The 18,414-nt window shown below is 41.1% G+C and overlaps 2 protein-coding genes across 10 annotated transcripts in view; both read right to left on the minus strand.

Moving 5' to 3' along the window:
- Nup205 (nuclear pore complex protein Nup205) overlaps positions 1-18,414 on the minus strand; it is a 797,639-nt gene that overhangs the window by 714,617 nt on the left and 64,608 nt on the right. The window lies entirely within an intron of this gene.
- Positions 35-3,080, minus strand: LOC137247647 (helicase ARIP4-like). The gene is given in 5 exon segments (XM_067778620.1): positions 35-114; positions 1,270-2,078; positions 2,080-2,649; positions 2,711-2,819; positions 2,900-3,080. Coding segments are annotated over 5 exon segments (1,749 nt in total).

The following is an 18,414-nucleotide window of genomic DNA, read 5'->3' on the forward strand; positions in this document are numbered from 1 at the left end:
GGCCATTCGCGACTGCCGTTCTCCCTGTCAGCTATTATTTGACACGTAGGTATGGCAATGGAGGAATTGAACGATTTTTCGCTGGTACGAATTCACAATGCAAGTCTTTTGCAACTATGTACACCAAAAAATCAATAAAAATAAAAAAGGATAAAAAAATTCATTTGTTTCGGTCGTTACCGAACATTTTGATGTTAGGCCTTGGTTGTGCCCGAGAGTACCCAACCGAAGATGGTACTCTGAGCCAGCAAAGGGCCAAACGTGGTGGGCAGAATCCCTGGTAATATTATCTCGGGATATACATCTGTTCCTAGGATGAAGCGGATCGGCGCGGATGCATGGAACTGCGGATCCGCCAGACGGAGATGTGCGTACGGGGCTGCGATAGCGCTGTCGATGGTGGTCGTGGGTGTCATGCGCCGAAAATTGGATAAGACCGCAGCATGGGTCGCAATCCTTTTGTTCTGTCCGTGTCTTCCTCGGATACACAGCAGACATCCTGCTTGCCCGCCAATGTTGCTGGTAGGAAGTTGGAGTTCCTGGGCGAGCTCATCCGCAATCACTGTGGTGGGGGAGCATCCATCGATTAAGGCGCGAACGAGGTGTAGCCGCCCCCCTGCTTCTATTTTCACGACCGCGGTGGGGGTGATCGCTACCGTCGGTATCATTGTGGCGGTGGCAGCTGAATGCGGGGCTAGGAGCCCTTCCCGGAAGGCGGACACTGTGGTGAGTTGTAACGATCCGGATCCGTTGCGGCGGTCCTGCGGCTGATGATGGGTGTGATGTCGTTGTTGCAGGCGAAGAGGCCTTGTCTCCGATCTGCGGTCGCGCGAATATCGTCTCCGTTGGGGGTTCCTGGTTTGCCGGCGAAGAGACCGGGTCTCCGCTCGGCCGTTATATGTATGGCGGTGTGCTGTCGCTGTCCCTTGTTAGAGCCGCTTCATCTCATGCTGCAATCGAGGTAGAAATGACTTGGCTGTTGGTGGTGTGGTCGGGCGAAGAGACCGCGTCTCCGCTCCGGTCCGGCTGGCATCGTGGTTTCGGGGTGGACGAAGAGGTCCAGTCTCCGTTCCAGCGTTCGACGCATATAAAGAAATCGATTCGTCTATCCGCTCTCGGGGTGAGTCTAGCTCCTCTTCCACTTGGACGCTCCATGGCTTGGATCGGGCTTCTCGGAGTAGCTGCTCCTCCTCGTCGATCGAGGCGATCGATACAGAAAAAAGGTGAGTATCGTATAGGCATAAGCTATGTAGGTATATACAAATGTACATGTAATTTTGTCTTGTTTACGTGTTTTAAAGGTGTCATTTCGTGTTAGTATAACATATTCTAATTTTTTATGTAATGTTTGTTGTAGTACAACATGTGAACGACGTTGCACAAACCCAAGTACGAGCGAATGTAATGCGTGTGCACGGTAACGCATCAATTTATGACCTTCAGGTGTTGAATCAATACATCGTCCATTTTGTATGGGACGTTCGAACATATAACAAAATTCATTACGCGTAGCAAAATAATTGGGACGTACAAAATCCACCATACACCAATATTCCAATAGATTATTTTGTAATGGATAATCAGTTAAAACAATTCTACGTCTTGTGCGTATATGTTTGAGAGCAAGTGATATGCCAACATGAGCATTTGTAATACGGTGACCCTCATCGCATATAACCACATCTGGACCAGGTTTAACTAACGCTTGATGTACAATTTCCATTAGACGTGAATTCACTTCGGAACCATTTCGTTCACAATTAACCGCTTTAGCACTCCGCCTCTTACGTGTAGTCATCAATTTTAAGGCCAACAAACGAAATAATTCATAGCCACCTTTCTCAGCCCATTTCAGTATAACTTTAGCACGTGCATTCAATGTTTCATGCTGATCGTTAAGTATGAAAACATCAAATTACCCCGGGTGTATGTGATCGGGATTATCAGAGAATTTCGGTAGCCACATATTGAATTCTGATACCCAATTTTGCAACGTATTTATAGGCATTACACAAAGTACCGTTCTGGATGGTGTATGCCGTAGGAAGATATCCCAGAAACGAATCGCTTGTAGCGTCCAATCCCATTGAGTGGGATAGTATACAACCAAACCCACTAGAACTTTTAAAACGTTTCGTTGATGCAATAATATTGTCGAACAAAAATTATACGCCACCAATTTGATGTGGTTTTAGAGTGCGCGCTATTTGTGGTGCTACAAAAATAACATCTTCACCCTCTGGATGTCCGATGTTGACCAATACACGCCAATGTTCATCGGGTACATTATATGCATCTTTCACATGTGTGCCACTATTATTCGGATCGTCCTCCACTTCTTCTTCATCTTCCGATAACATAATGCAATCATCCTCAGAGGACCTACCTTCAATTATAATTACATCGCAAATAACCTGATCTTCTGCTGGCTTGGCACTATCATCATCATCATCACCACCAACTTGGGCTGCAGCGGTTGGAACCGTAACATCTTTCTTTATATCAACTTCAGTTTCAATTTTATTTACCAAGCTTTTATCACCAACAATACTTGCAACAAATGGTACTGCTTGTGTAGTAGCAATTTTTTGTAGTGGAAGCGGAGGTGGCGAATGCCTCGATATCCTCAGATGGTGTTTCACTGGTAACCTTTGCAAATGTTGTGCCACTTTGTAACAGTGAGAGTACTTTCTTTTGTGTACGCACTGACCTACGAATAACTGCTGCTTGCCGCTGTGTTTCACGTATGTTTTTCTGTTGTTTGGCAACACGTGCCAAGCGTTCAGATTCCTCACGTTGTGTTGCGAAGGGATTTGTATCTAATTGATTCTCATCATAAACATTGCGTATATTTTGCGCATATTTGCAGTCTTCCTCTCCTCCGCAGACATTGTATTACTTAGCTTCTTCGCCTCAACAATTGCGTCATCATAATCAATATATTTCTTTCTCTTCTGCTCAAATTGATCATTATTGGCATAGCTGCTACCAGTAGCAGAGGGATAGCCACCGACGCTAGTAACTGTTTCAATAGCGCTAGTTTGTTTCGTTCGGAAATCTAATGATTGTTTGGCATTCATATCATTTATGTCAAGTGGATCGGGGTTTCTTAGATATTGTTGGCCTTAGGGAATTTCTGGAGCGGATTTCCGGTAGGGACATCAGGCCGTAAAAAAGGTTGGAATGGCTCGGTAATAGGAAGGTTTGTTGGAGGATTATAAGATCATGAAGAATTTCCACATATTTAATATACGAAAAACACGGAAACTTAATTAGTGCAACACTGTATAGCGTAATAGAGATCATAATTAAGTTATTGTAGTTCATTTTCTAATTTAAATTAATTACAAGATGAAAAAATTTTATATCTACAAACAGTGCAATCTTTTCTTCACAAAAACCTAATCAAGTGTTTTGTGGCAGATGGGATCTGCATTAGGGTGGTTGATTGGCCTCGTTTCGGTGAACGAGCGCTGGGTTTTGAAAATTTAAAAAAGATTAAGGGCCGAGGGCCTTTGTTTTCTGTGGCAGACCGAGGGTCTGCGTAAAGGCTTTTCTGGTATACTCGTTATGGAATAACGAGTGAGTGGGATGGTTTGGGATATTTCGAAAGTAGGGAGGAACGGAGGGATTGTTAGGAGGAGCTCTTGGTCCTCTCGCAATCTATCTCCTCCGTGGGAAGTAGGATCAGTTTGACCAAAGGTCGTCGGACTTGACCCTTCTCGGTAAAGAGGTCGACCACACGTACTCGGTTATCTTCGCCGAGGTGTACGTTGACGACTCTACCTAACCTCCGTTCGTTGGGAGATAAGTTGTCTTCTTTGAGGACAACGAGATCTCCCACTTGTATATTTTGTTTGGGGTGTTTCCACTTAACACGCTTTTGAAGTTCGGATAAATATTCGGTTTTCCATCGCCGGCAGAGGGCTTGATGGAGGGCCTTGAGTTTCTGCCATCTATTTAGCATGGAGGCAGGGCTTTCGTTTGCATCCGGTTCTGGCGGCGCCAGAAGATGGCTGCCCGTGAGGAAATGTCCTGGGGTTAGTGGCTCCAGGTCCGTTGGGTCATTGGACGCCGGGCTGAGAGGCCGTGAATTTAGACATGCCTCGATCCGGCACAAAAGGGTTTGGAACTCTTCCATGGTATATTTATGGAGAAGCGACCTTTTTGAAGTGGCTTTTGAAGCTCTTCACTCCCGCTTTCCACAGGCCGCCCATATGTGGAGCGCCGGCGGGAATAAAATGCCAAGTTAATGCTTGATGGCTATACCTGGAGACTGTTTTGTCTCGGCTTTCTGCCAGGAAGGCTTTGAATTCCGATCGTAGAGATCTGGAAGCTCCGACAAAGTTCGTACCATTGTCGGAGTAGATGTTTTTCGGACATCCTCTTCTAGCAATAAAACGCGAAAAGGCTGCGAGGAAGCATGGGGTGCTCAGGTCACTAGTGGCTTCTAGGTGGATGGCCTTAGTGGAGAAACAGACAAAGAGGCATACGTAGCCTTTGGACAGTCGACATACCCTACCGCTGTAGGTTTTGATGTCGAAAGGCCCCGCGAAATATACACCGGTATTGGTGAACGCGCGGGTAAAAGTAGTTCGTTCGCAGGGAAGGGTACCCATAAGTTGGGACTGCGCCTGCTTCCTATGAATAATGCAGGTTTTGCAATTGTGGATGATGGCTCTGATCATTGTCTTGACATTCGGAATCCAATACTGGGTTCGAATAAGGCGGAGCATGAGCTGGTTCTCGACATGAAGGGAATCATGATGAATCATCATGACTGCAAGGCGAGACAGCCTGCAATTGTAAGGCAAGATGATCGGATACCGCTCGTTGTATGACATGTCTTTTGAAGCCCCTAGACGCCCTCCTGTTCTGATAATATCATCTTTGTCGATGTATGGGTTGAGTGACAGGATTTCACTCTTCCGATCAATAGGTTCCCTATTTTTCAATTTTAAATATTCTGTACCGTAAAATTGTTTCTGGCAGACTAGTATTAATGCTTGAGTCGTTGCCTTAATCTCATCGGCTGAGATTATACGCGACCTTTCGTGGAACATGGCTTTAGTTTTAGGATGCGTTCTTTTGTAGAATCTCCTAACATATGATAGAACCTTCAAAGCCCTGGGTAAGTTTGAAAAACGGTCGAGAATATCTACATGATCTACCCTTGTCGTGGCATATGTTTGTGCCCTCTTCTCCTCAACGGACGTTTTGTATTCGGTCTCTTGTGCTGGCCAGGGGGAATTGTCTTCTTGCAGCCAAGAAGGTCCCTGCCACCACAACGAATTGTTGACCAACTCTGATGCAAGTAGTCCTCTGCTTCCTAAATCCGCTGGATTAGATTCCGAGTCCACGTGAAGCCAGTCCTTGCTACCGACCGTATCGATGATCTTAGTGATTCGGTGTGCGACGAAGGTTGACCAGGAGCAGGGCGGGTTTCTTATCCATGCGAGTACGATGGTTGAATCTGTCCAGAGGTGAACTTTTGCTGGTCCCAAATGAATGTTTCGGAATATTGATTCCATGATTTCTGCAAGGAGCACGGCGCCGCAGAGTTCTAAACGTGGTAGCGAGATGGTTTTCACTGGCGCTACTCTGGTTTTTGCTAAAAGTAAGTGTATGAAAACTTGATCGTCTCTTTTCACGCGCATGTATATCGCTGCCGCATATGCTTTCTCGGAGGCGTCACAGAAGCCGTGGATTTCTATGTCGTCTTCCGGTGAATAATTTACCCACCGCGGTATCCTAATGTTATCTATTTCGATATAGTGTTGGGTGAAATTTTCCCACCGTTCTAAGGTAGTTGGGGAGACAGGCTCGTCCCACCCGGTGCCCTCTAACCAGATATTCTGCATTAGTATTTTTGCCACTATGACCATTGGTGCAAGCCAGCCTAAAGGGTCGAAAAGTTTGGCTATAGCGGATAGGATTGCGCGTTTGGTGATGCTCTCGCCATTCTCTAAAACTCCTGCGCTGAAGTAAAACATGCCTGAATGCGCGTTCCATCGTATTCCGAGTATCTTCAAACGCTAGGAAGTCCTCGCTGAGCAGATCCGTTTTGGGGATGTCCTGAAGGATTTCCTCACAATTTGATGTCCACTTGCGCAATGGAAAGCCAGCTGAGTGTAATGCTTCGCGAATCTCGTTTCTTGCTTTGATAGTTGACGCTATTGTATGCCCTCCAGATAAAACGTCGTCGACATACATGGTTTCGCGTAATATACCCGATGCTATTGGGTGGGTATTTTCTACATCATCAGCCAATTGTAGAAGTGACCGTATCGCGAGGTAGGGGGCGCATTTTACACCAAATGTAACAGTCTTTAGTTCGTAAAGACTGATGGGTTCGTTGGGGGATGTTCGATGGACAATTCTTTGAAATTTGGCGTGATTATCGGTCACCCAAATCTGCCTATACATCTTTTCTATGTCGCTATTAAAGACAAAGCGGTACAGTCTCCAACGTAGAATTAAAATGGGCAAGTCTGCTTGGAGTACTGGACCTGGGTGGAGTATGTCGTTTAGGCTAATGCCATTTGTCGTCGGACTTGACGCGTTGAAGACGACGCGCACCTTGGTAGTGGTGCTTTCCGCCTTTACAACGGCGTGGTTGGGCAGGAAATAATTATCCGATTCGTCGGATGGTATATTATTTTTGATTTTTCGCATATGTCCAAGTGTTTCGTATTCTGACAACACCCGAACATACTCTTTCCCTAACTCTTGGTTTTTCAGTAATCGCCCCTCATTTCTGAAGAATTGTGAACATGCGCGCTTTAGGGACGGTCCTAATTTAATTATTTCAGGGTAATCCTGCCTGAATGGTAGCGAAACTGTATACCTCCCATTTTCATCACGTTTTGTCGTTTCCTTAAATAACTGTTCACAATACCTTTCTTCTTCATTAAGCATTTTATTTTTGGGAAAATTTTCTATCTCCCAGAACGCTTTTAATTGGTTGTCCAATGCAACCTTGTTGTAAAATGACACGATGCTCTTCGTTGGACTCGGTGCTTCAACTCGACCGGTTAGTATCCAACCGAACACTGTCTCTTGGGCCAGAAGTGTATTAAGTACATTTTTTTTCAGACCGCTCATTATAATTTGGGGATATATGTCTCCACCAAGTATGAGGTCTACATCTTCGTTGACGTAGAACCTCTTGTCTGCCAGAACCAAGTCTGGGAATGCCTGCATAGTCATTGTGTTGATATGGCAGGATGGCAGATTCCCGGTAAGTTTGGCTAGAATCAGAACTGGAGTAGTCAAGCTGAAGCATGAATCCACTGGTGAACGTAATTCGATGGTGGATGCCTCTCTAACTTGAGCAGATACTGCGTTGGTGATGCCCGACACTTGGGCATGCATTTTCCTCGCCGGCAAATTGATTCTGCGTTTCAGTCTTTCTGTCATGAAAGAACTTTCAGACCCTGAATCAATTAATGCCCGCGCGGAGAAGTCGGTACCATTATGGTGAATGTGTACGCGAGCAGTTCCTAATAGCACGCCTGTGCTGGAATTGGCATGACAGGATTTTACATTCTGGTTTGCAGATTGTCGCGCCTGTGCTGATGTTGTTGGGATATTATCCGCATCTTTGAAAGGATTGCGTACAGCCGTGTGCTGAGATGTATCCGCATGCAGGAGCGTGTAGTGACGAGAGTGGCATTTGGAACAGTTGTAGGAACTGGTGCACTTCGTCACGGTGTGTCCTGGGGATAAGCAATTCAGGCAGCCACTTGTGGATTTTATAAATTTAATCCTTTCTACTGGGGTTAACTCGCAGAAGCGTGAACAGTTGCGTAATCTGTGTTCAGGGGATTTACACATTTTACAAATTGATTTTATTGTTTGCTTGGATACTTTTGTTTGAAAAGCACCTTTCGTGGGGGTTTATGACGATTGTCGCGACGCGTTTGGTTTTTGCACTTTGGAAGTGGCATGCCCTGTAAAACCAGACACTGTTTCAAGTGTCTGAAACCGATTAGACAGGAATTTATCCATATCCTCCCACTTGGATATGTCCATTTTATGGTCTTTGCTCCCAAAGAGCCAGCGTGCTCTCTGGTAACTTGGTTGAGCATAGATAGGTCAGGATTGCATCCCAATTGGAAGTGTCAATTTTGTGGCATTTGAGGGACGAAATACAATTATTTATATCATTTTGCAGCTTTTTTATTGAACTGCCACACTCACTTTCTACCTTTTTTAAGTTGAATAAAATTTGTAGTTGTGTGTTAACTAAGATACGTTTGTTCTCGTATCTTTCACACAAGTTTTCCAGTTCATCTCGAAACCTTCATTTGTGAGAGGGCATTTTTTAACGATATCTTTTGCTTCGCCCTGCGTTTTGTTGTTGAGATGGAATAACTTTTCCACCCCTTTCAAGCTGGAATTGTTTATATAAATTGCCGTGAAAAGGTCGCGAAAAGTTGGCCAATACAGATAATCCCCTTTAAAAACTTCCGTGTCGCAAGCAGGGAGGCGAATTTTATGCCCATGAGGTTCTTGCTCAGGGTTGACGTTCTTTTCATCCTTCTTGTATTTTTCTGCCTCAGCAGATATAGACGCTGAACATCGCACGTAGATTGCGTATGCTGCCTTTTGCTTCTTTCTGATCGCCATAACGTCATCCGCTGACACCTCATCAGATCCCAATAGCGAATCAAACGCCTTCTTCCACAAGAGCCGCAACTCTTCCTGCTGTATTGCAAGGGTGTGTTTGCTATGGTCGCTCTCCGGAATAAGGCTGTAATCTTTATCAAACTCTGCGATTGATTCTGCTAAACGGATGTAGGTTTCCATTGTTTTATTTACGTTTATTAACGAGAAAATTTCCCATTATAGAAATGGAACGCTTTAGAGTAAAAATACCTGCCCAGCCGTAAATAAACACTATTGAAATTCGAAGTTTATTATTTATTTTGTTTATTGCAGACTTTGTCAGAGTAGCGACAACGAAAAAAGGGTTTGTTTTAAGGACCTTTTGTCACAGCAGCGACAATAGCAAAAGATTTAATGTACAAACTTTTTGTCTCAGCGGCAACAACAAAAAAGGGGACCACTCGCCACCTCCACAAATAATGGGTTAATTTTGGAAAAGTGAAAAAGTGCGTGCGATATTCGAAACCAAGCGCAAAAAAAGTGTAAAAAGTGTTTAAAAAGTGAAGTGAGCACCGGATGAATTAATTAAATTGAACTTAATTTCGTGTTTGTGATGTGCAAAAAAACAACAACACAAAACTATTTAGTATGGTGCGGAAAATGAGGTTAGGTTACCCTCTTCCTTGTGTTGTGTCTGGAAAACCTTACCACTGGTGGGGGGATAGACCAGATAATCACAAGGATCGAAATAAAATTAATAAACCAAGTGATTTAATTTTTGAAATTGGAAAGAAAAAATGGTGCTCACTAAATAACTTCACTTTTTCACTTCTTTTTTTTGATTTTAATTTTTCGCGCACTACACGGGTTTTTTTCCTTTATTTTACAAAAAAACAACACTCAAAAAAAGTGGCAAGAAATATTACACTTACTTCTTATTGGTTTTTGTGCTGGAAAAGTTGATTGTGCTGTGCTTTGGTTGGCGAATATGCTGTGGCTCTGGTCACCTATGTACAATATAAAAACTCCAACTTTCTCCTTGTCAATTTTTGGCAGCTGTGATCTGCTGTGGCAAATAAAATTCCTTTGTGGCAATCCTCTAGCAAATTGTGTAGTATGGAAATGTGCTGTGCAGGTTGATATGTGGACTGTAATTTGTAGGTGCTTTTAGTTCCTTTTTCGGGGAGTTAGGACCAATGGTCGGCCTGGGTGCGTCTGAAACCGGCAGTGGGTAGGCGCACACGGGTCGATCTTGGAGTGGATGGTTCGCTCAAAAGAAATAAATAAGAACACAAAGAGGAATTTCCTCGTTATAATATAATATTTAATTTAGAGTGAAGGAAAATATACAATGTGGTTACAATATTACCTTGGTGTTTTAAGTGACGATGGTGATCCTTGCGATGTGTGCTGGTTGGCGGTTAATCGAGAAAGAGTCCGGTTGTCCCGTTGATGACAACCGCTAAGCCGCGAAAGGTCCTCTGGTATTAAGGAGGGCAAAAAAGCCACACACACAACAACCCCCACATATACGTGCATGGGTGCTGACAACCTGCACACACACGTGCATGTGTATGAAACGCATGCATGTGCATGCATGCACACAAATGCGGCGTGAGTGTGGGTGGCTGGAAATATTATTAAAACGTTGCCAATCAGGTAAAGGTTAGGCATTGGGCCTAAACAGATCCATTTCGGGAACTGCTAAATTCCTTCATCGGCAACATTTAGGCGCCGCTGCTATAACCATTCAGCCATCACAGCGGTTTTTTGTTTGTCTTAATTAATCCTAACAATAATTATTTTATCATTATTATTGTTATGATAAATTTTTTCTTAATTGAAAAAATTATTAAATTAGAATAGAAGAAAGAAAAAATTTAGACAACTGCCAAAGCTCGTTGTATAGATCCATTTCGGGAACTGCTAAATTCCTTCATCGGCAACGTTTAGGCGCCGCTGCTATAACCATTCAGCCATCACAGCGGTTTTTTGTTTGTCCTTATTAATCCTACTTCTATTCTGGTTCTTGCCAATTGATATTCACAACACTGCGACATCTGTTGCAGAATGAATGTGAAAATTGGACTTGTTTGATGGAAATGCTGCCATAGTGTCATATTTTATTAACACTTCCCCGTGCTCTGGGATGTATTAAGAATTTTTGTATCATAACAATAATAATGATAAAATAATTATTGTTAGGCCTTGAGCTCGATTCGAACCCGCGATCTTTTGAATTTACCGTATTAAAAAACGAAGTCTATATTTTTTCTTGCGTTTCCGATATGGCTCGCCTCCAGCTGAAAATTGCTGCAGTTTTGTTTCTACTATTGCCTGTTCGTTTTTTATTTTATTTATACAATTAAATATGTTAGCGGTGTCCCAAACGCACTTCGAATGACGTTGTGCCACCTTTAGATAGAATTATTTGTACGGACTTCACCTAATTTGGTGATGTTATACATATTCCATAATTCGATTGGATATGACGCCTTCTTTCCACGTTGCTGTGTTCCAGGCTGAAAAAAATTCAGAAAGTAATCAGACAATTTTGCGCAAAATTTTATGTTTTTTTGCTGTCTGATTACTTTCTGAATTTTGACTTCTGAAATTTTACATCTTAATTTTGACTACTCAATATTGTGTCTACCTCGGCTGGTGGTTCGTATTTAACCATTCTATTCTCTGGTACTTCAGAATTTTCTTTCCCTAATTCGTGCCCGGCTATCGATATCATGATGCCTTGTGCGATCTTTGTCCACCAAGCCACGTTAAAATTTTACTATAATTATTTTTCCGCTTTCGTCAGAAATGAACTAAATTTAATTTTTAATAACATTTTTTGATTTAATTCTTTTATCCTATGCATTCCATTTTACTTGTTTTTTAGATAACGCTATTAAAGTATAAAAAAAATTTTGGTTTTAATGGAAAAATTTGTTTAATTAAAAATTTTTAGCATTTTTTTTTTCAATTTACAAAATATTTTAAAAATTAATTTTTATGCCATTTTGCTTTTATTATTTCTCCCTGGTGGCGGCCACCGTGGTGTGATGGTAGCGTGCTCCGCCTACCACACCGTATGCCCTGGGTTCACACCCCGGGCAAAGCAACATCAAAATTTTAGAAAAAAGGTTTTTTAATTAGAAGAAACTTTTTCTAAGCGGGGTCGCCCCTCGGCAGTGTTTGGCAAGCGCTCCGCGTGTATTTCTGCCATGAAAAGCTCTCAGTGAAAACTCATCTGCCTTGCAGATGCCGTTCGGAGTCGGCATAAAACATGTAGGTCCCGTCTGGCCAATTTTTAGGGAAAATCAAGAGCACGACGCAAATTGGAAGAGAAGCTCGGCCTTAGATCTCTTCGGAGGTTGTCGCGCCTTACATTTCCTTTTTTTTATTTATTTATTTCTCCCTGATTTATTTGACATTATAAAGATCTAAGAAGGATTTTGTTAATTTTATTTTTCCTTATTTAATTAATATTATAGAAACTACTGTTTAAAATTTGTTTCTAAAATTTTTGATTTTCTTAAAAAAATTTGTCTAAAGTTAATATTTTTAACATTTCCAGTTTTCTTAAAATTGAAATTTATTTTTTTTTTGTTGAATTTATTTTACAAAGTATTGTTTAAAATTAGATGTTATGCTATTATTTTTTTTTTTTCTACGCCACATTGGGCTTCAATCTTTTTCTCTATTTTTAGGTTTACTTTGTGCCATTTTCAAGGCTGACATCAAACTTTTGGAAAAAAAATTTGTTCATCCTACCATATTTCAAAATAACCCTAAGCAAAAACGAAGTTTTTGCTCATAGTTTAGCGTCCCTGAGGCTGCTCAATTGATTCCAACGATTAAAAAATACTTATATTACTTGCTGCCAGTCAGAATGTTGCTGGTCACCAATTTTCATATTTTACGCTGCCAGTCTTAGTGCTGATCTATTGTTATTGTAGATATTCCACTTGATTTATGCCCGCTCGCCAGTCATGCTGCCAGTCGTTTATTCCACCCTTTTATGCGTTGTAGAAGATGTCAAAATTGCTGATATGTTGATTGTTTGAAATTAATGCATTCTGTTTGGTGGCTGAACATAATTCCTGTTGTTTGCCTTTGCGATTGAGTTTGCATTTGGGTATGCATATGCGTTATTTATCCTTTGCTCCTTCCAAATTATTAGTATGTATATGCGTTATTTACCCTTTGCTACTTCCAAATTATTCGTTTTGCCAATTTGACAGGATTTCTTCAATGTCCTGCTTTTTCAAACTGGCAATAAAATCTTTTTAGCGTTGCTTGATCAGCAACTTTTTGCTTTAAAGATTGAACTGGCAGGATCGCCATGTAATATCTTCTAGGTGAAAAAAAGTATTGCGTGTATGCCGATGATAAGCGTTAAAAAGCAATTCTTCTTTATTGGCGAAATTCATTTCTATTTATACAAAAGTTCCCTCACTAGGGTAGGCACTTTGTCGTTGGTGTGAGGGCTTAGCAGAACTCCATAGCGCCCGACTATGAGGCGGAGCTGTTTAGGACTGACATCTACGCCGTTTCGCCTCATAGGAGGGCGGCGGGATGTCGCTGACCAATAACTGCCAACCCCCTAATCCAGGGTGTTATGCGGGCCGTGCCTATTGGACGATTTGCAGCCAAGGGATAAATTCGGCTGTATTCGAAAGGAGCCTTCCCGATACCAGGCCACCTCGGGAAGTATTTATGGCCTTACCACAGTAAGGGGCGCTGCTGTGGCGGACGGTTCTTTCCCCGTATATAATACTGGACCGCTGAGCCCGCCTTGTCGGGCAGGTGGTCGTACGAGCAAGATGAACGACTCATTACCTGATTGTAATAAGGACGATGTAAAGAGGAGGCCTGAGTCGCAATCCAAGGACGACAAATACGAATTAAGCGATGTGTCGGACTCGGGGAGCGAGGGTAGTGCTGATTCAATGAACTCCGTGTTGGAGAAGCACACAAATGAAAACGGAGTAGAAGAGTGGAGAAGGGTACGGAGCAGAGGAAGTAAAAGAGCTCTCTCTCAGTACCGCGCAGCACTAAGAATTGTACAACGCTTGGGAGCAGTGGTCGACCCAACGGAAGTGGAGATCGAGCGCTTGGAATGGGCCCATGAAGCGTTAGAAGTAGGTCGAAGGCAGTTCAAAAGGTTTGCTGCGAGAAACCCTCGGTTCTGCAACCAGTACGAGGAGGAAGAAGCGTCGAATGGCAGAATGAAGAGGCAACGTTCGGCGGAAGGCGACAAGCCTGCTTTCAAGAGGCAGAAAGGACCCAGTCCTAGAGCCGCGAGGCAGGGCAGTCGCATAGGCAAGACAAGTAGGCCCAAAGCTGTAAGACAGGTGGGCTCCAAAGCGAGGTAGCAACTACCTCGAAAGCTGTGAGTCAGAGGGAAGTTCCAACCACGGAAGTAGGAGATAACGCTAAGACTCCGGCTTTCTCGGAGGTGCCAAAGGAAGAAAACACTAGGACTCCTGCTTTTCCCGAGAAGATGAGTGATGTGGCAAAGCAGTCGAGGAATATTTTGAATAAGGTGCCACGATTTTCCAACTTTTTTTCGAGGGGTGGAGAGGGTCCTAAAAATCACAAAATTATCATCCGCAACTCTAGGAAACTCTTAGTTTATGAAATATAAGCTTTTTAATTTCCAAATTTAGTAAAATTTCTACTTAAGTCCTGCACTTAAAATTCGGGTCGCACATGTCGATATCGGTATCAAAAGACGCGTATTTGCGTCAAGATTCAGAATCCGAAAGCAGAAACTATATTTTTTATCTCGTTTACAAGTTATTCGCAGAAAACCCGTCGATACTATTGTAGCTTTTTTCGTTGAATTAAACAAACGAAAACATATGAAGGTGGTGAATAGTGTTGCCAGCTCCGCAACAATATCTTTTTTATCTTGGTAGAACATTATAAGGTGGTGGTGGAAAACACCAAGACTCCTGCTTTTCCGAGAAGATGAGTGATGTGGCAAAGCAGTCGAGAAATATTTTGAATAAGGTGCCACGATTTTCCAACTTTTTTTCGAGGGGTGGAGGGGGTCCTAAAAATCACAAAATTATCATCCGCAACTCTAGGAAACTCTTAGTTTATGAAATATAAGCTTTTTAATTTCCAAATTTAGTAAAATTTCAATTTAAGTCCTGCACTTAAAACTCGGTTCGCACATGTCGATAGCGGTATCAAAAGACGCGTATTTGCGTGAAGATTCAGAATCCGAAAGCAGAAACTATATTTTTTTATCTCGTTTACAAGTTATTCGCGGAAAACCCGTCGATACTATTGTAGCTTTTTTCGTTGAATTAAACAAACGAAAACATATGAAGGTGGTGAATAGTGTTGCCAGCTCCGCAACAATATCTTTTTTATCTTGGTAGAACATTATAAGGTGGTGGTGGAAAACACCAAGACTCCTGCTTTTCCGAGAAGATGAGTGATGTGGCAAAGCAGTCGAGAAATATTTTGAATAAGGTGCCACGATTTTCCAACTTTTTTTCGAGGGGTGGAGGGGGTCCTAAAAATCACAAAATTATCATCCGCAACTCTAGGAAACTCTTAGTTTATGAAATATAAGCTTTTTAATTTCCAAATTTAGTAACATTTCAATTTAAGTCCTGCACTTAAAACTCGGTTCGCACATGTCGATAGCGGTATCAAAAGACGCGTATTTGCGATTTTTTATGTTTTTTTTTGACAAATGTATGTATTCATATTATCATAAAAAATTTTAATATTTACTTAAAAATCTCGCGTTTCGGTAAATTAAATACATTAATTTCAAATTATTCAGAGAATTACAAAAACAAAATGCATTGATAGTGTATGTTTGTTTGCATTTATGTCGACGTGCCACCACCATATAATGTTCTACCAAGATAAAAAGATTGTTCAAATAAAAATTGAACATGCATATACACATGTGAACAAATATTAGTAATATAATCAGTAGATATTTTTGAGAAGTATTATTGACAAGTAAACTGATATTTCCAACAAACACAGATACGTTTCTTATCTTAGTTTTAAAATGTTTGCCTACTTGTAAATGTTGTAAAAATCAAGAGGCTAGCATTAAGCAAATAATAAATGAATCCCTATCATACATGTAAACAATCACACATACACATATAATTAGTTTTAGGAACATATTTTTAAGATTTTCTTTATAAGCTATTGTAAATAACTTTAGAATTCAGAATTAAAAATATTCTCAAACGACAACGTTGTTTCTATTTATCCCTCAACATTTGGTCCATACGAGCCGCCAAATTGAGCTCCAACGAATGTGGAAATAAGCTGTATAATATAAAATATTATACGAAATTAAAGTGATTTGTAATCAATCCAAGGAATACATCAGCTGTGAGTCGAGGAACAGCAAGGTCAACCGGGCGGCCAAACCAATTTCCTCCAACGATTCCTTTGGAGAAAAACAAGTCAAAATAAAAAGTGAAGTGTTTTAAATAGTGCTCAGTGTTTATTTTTGAATAGTGAAAAATAAAAAAAAAAAAAAAAAGCAATATGGGAATAAACAGAGGAAACGTCTTTGAATCCCAGATGGACATAAGTGAAAAAGTACTGCAGATGTACAATAATGTTGCAGGAAAAAAAGTAACTAGGTCGAAGGCCGAGGAGGTGATAAAAGCAATAGAAAAGCTCCAAAAAGAATTGGACGTCAACAACGAGAAACTTTTGGCGGATGGCGTTGGCAATGAGGATTATTTCACGCAAGATAAATACAGTGCCATAAGAATGCAAATTGACGAAGTAGTTCAAGGGTTCAAACAATCCCTTAGTGATGAAGTGTCATTTCAACCAAGAAGATTGCATACTTCTTTAGCATATAACCGCATGCCACAAACACCAACAGCAGCACAAACTACAAGCATGGGTAAAAATGACCCAAAAATTGAATTTTTCATGAAGAAAATTCAAACAATAACAAACAAAATGACTGATATGCGCTTCGAGAGCACGATCGGTAATAATCAAATAAAATATTTAGAAAGTTTATATATCGACATCAAAAATGCGTACACAAATGATTTTTCAAAATACTACAATGCTGAAATAGAAGATGCCTATGCCAAGGTAGTTGCAGAATATTTTGAAAATCTGGGGCATTTGGAAAGATGTCTAGTGAAAGAAGAGCCAAAAATAAATTATCGCCCTAATTTGGAATTAGAAAAATTAAAAATTCCAATATTTTATGGCGAGATAAAAGAATGGGCCAATTTCTACAATGTGTTCCAGGATATGGTCCATAAAAATGAGCAATTATCAAGCTCAGAAAAAATGCTACGCCTTCGCCTTTGTTTGAAGGGTGAAGCTGCAAGGTTAATACAACACCTGCAAATATCAACCGAAAATTATGAAGCAGCGTGGAGTCTGCTTAAACAAAGATACGATAATAAACGTATTTTATTTACAACACAGTGGGATAGGATAATGGATCAGCCGCCCATAAATAGTGACAATGCTGAAAGCGTAAGGCAATTGCTCGATACTACAAATGAGTGCCTTAACGCAATACAATCACTAGGAATACAAATTGAAAACGCAGATCCATTTATTGCTCGAGTCATAGTTCGCAAATTGGACAAAGATGGACTCAAATTATATGAACAAACGGTTAAAAAGACAAGAGAGGTGCAGACATTATCTGATATTAGAGATTTTCTGGATCAACACTTCCAGACATTGAAAGCTGTAGCCGAAAAGGAGCAAGGTTACAAAATCCGAAAGCAGCAAATATTTAATCACACGTCAACCAACGCGAGGAAACCATTTAGGCAGTGTACTTACTGCAAAATACCAAATCATATCATAACCGAATGCAGAAGTTTCAAGAGCATATCAACGGAAGAAAGGCATAAATATGCCAAAGACAATAAAATCTGCTACAGATGTCTGCTTCACAAATTAGGAGAAACTTGTGCTAGTAATATGAAGTGTAAAATATGCAAATTCAGCAGTCATCATGAGCTCCTTCATTTCGATAACGTTCAAAAGAAGGCAGCAATGTCCACAAAAGCAGGTCTAACAACGATAATTCTGGCCACAGCCAAAGTGAGAGCAAAAGCTGCGAATGGTGAGCACATATTATTAAGGGCTCTTATTGATCAAGGGTCACAAATAACATCAATTTCCGAAGAGGCAGCACAGATATTAGGTGCACCAAAGAAAAAAGTGATGACAAAGCTTCATGGTCTAGGAGATGTTGTGGTTGGTGAATCGAAGTTTAAAATTAAAGTGCAAATTACACCACGTTTTCTGAGCCAGCACGTCGAAGAAGTGAATGCCATAGTTTTATCAACCCTTACAACTGCGCAACCTGATCAATCCTTCAGGTTCAACTTTAAAAAATGGGAAAACTACACTCTTGCTGACCCATTATTTAACAAAGCTGATAGAATTGACATGGTGATTGGTGGTGATATATTTGGCAGAATAATAGAAAAAGGCATAAAAAAACACAATGGAGTTCTTGCACAAGCTACGAAGTTTGGCTGGATTTTGTCTGGAATAATTAAGCAAAAGAAACCAAGCAAAGTCACATCGGCAGTAACCAACCTTGAGAGATTTTGGGAGCTAGAGGAAGAACAGGATGAAGAAGCTAAAGTGGAAGACGAAATGTGTTTGAAAAAGTTTGAGGAAACCACTACACAAGATGCAGATGGGCGATTCATTGTGGAAATTCCATTTAAAGATGACATGGAGCTGGGTGACTCTCGTAAACAGGCAGTTGCTCGGTTGATATCCATGGAAGCTAAATTCAAAAAGAGCGAAAAG

This window comes from Eurosta solidaginis, chromosome 4, assembly GCF_040869045.1.
Source record: "Eurosta solidaginis isolate ZX-2024a chromosome 4, ASM4086904v1, whole genome shotgun sequence".
NCBI lineage: Eukaryota > Metazoa > Arthropoda > Insecta > Diptera > Tephritidae > Eurosta > Eurosta solidaginis.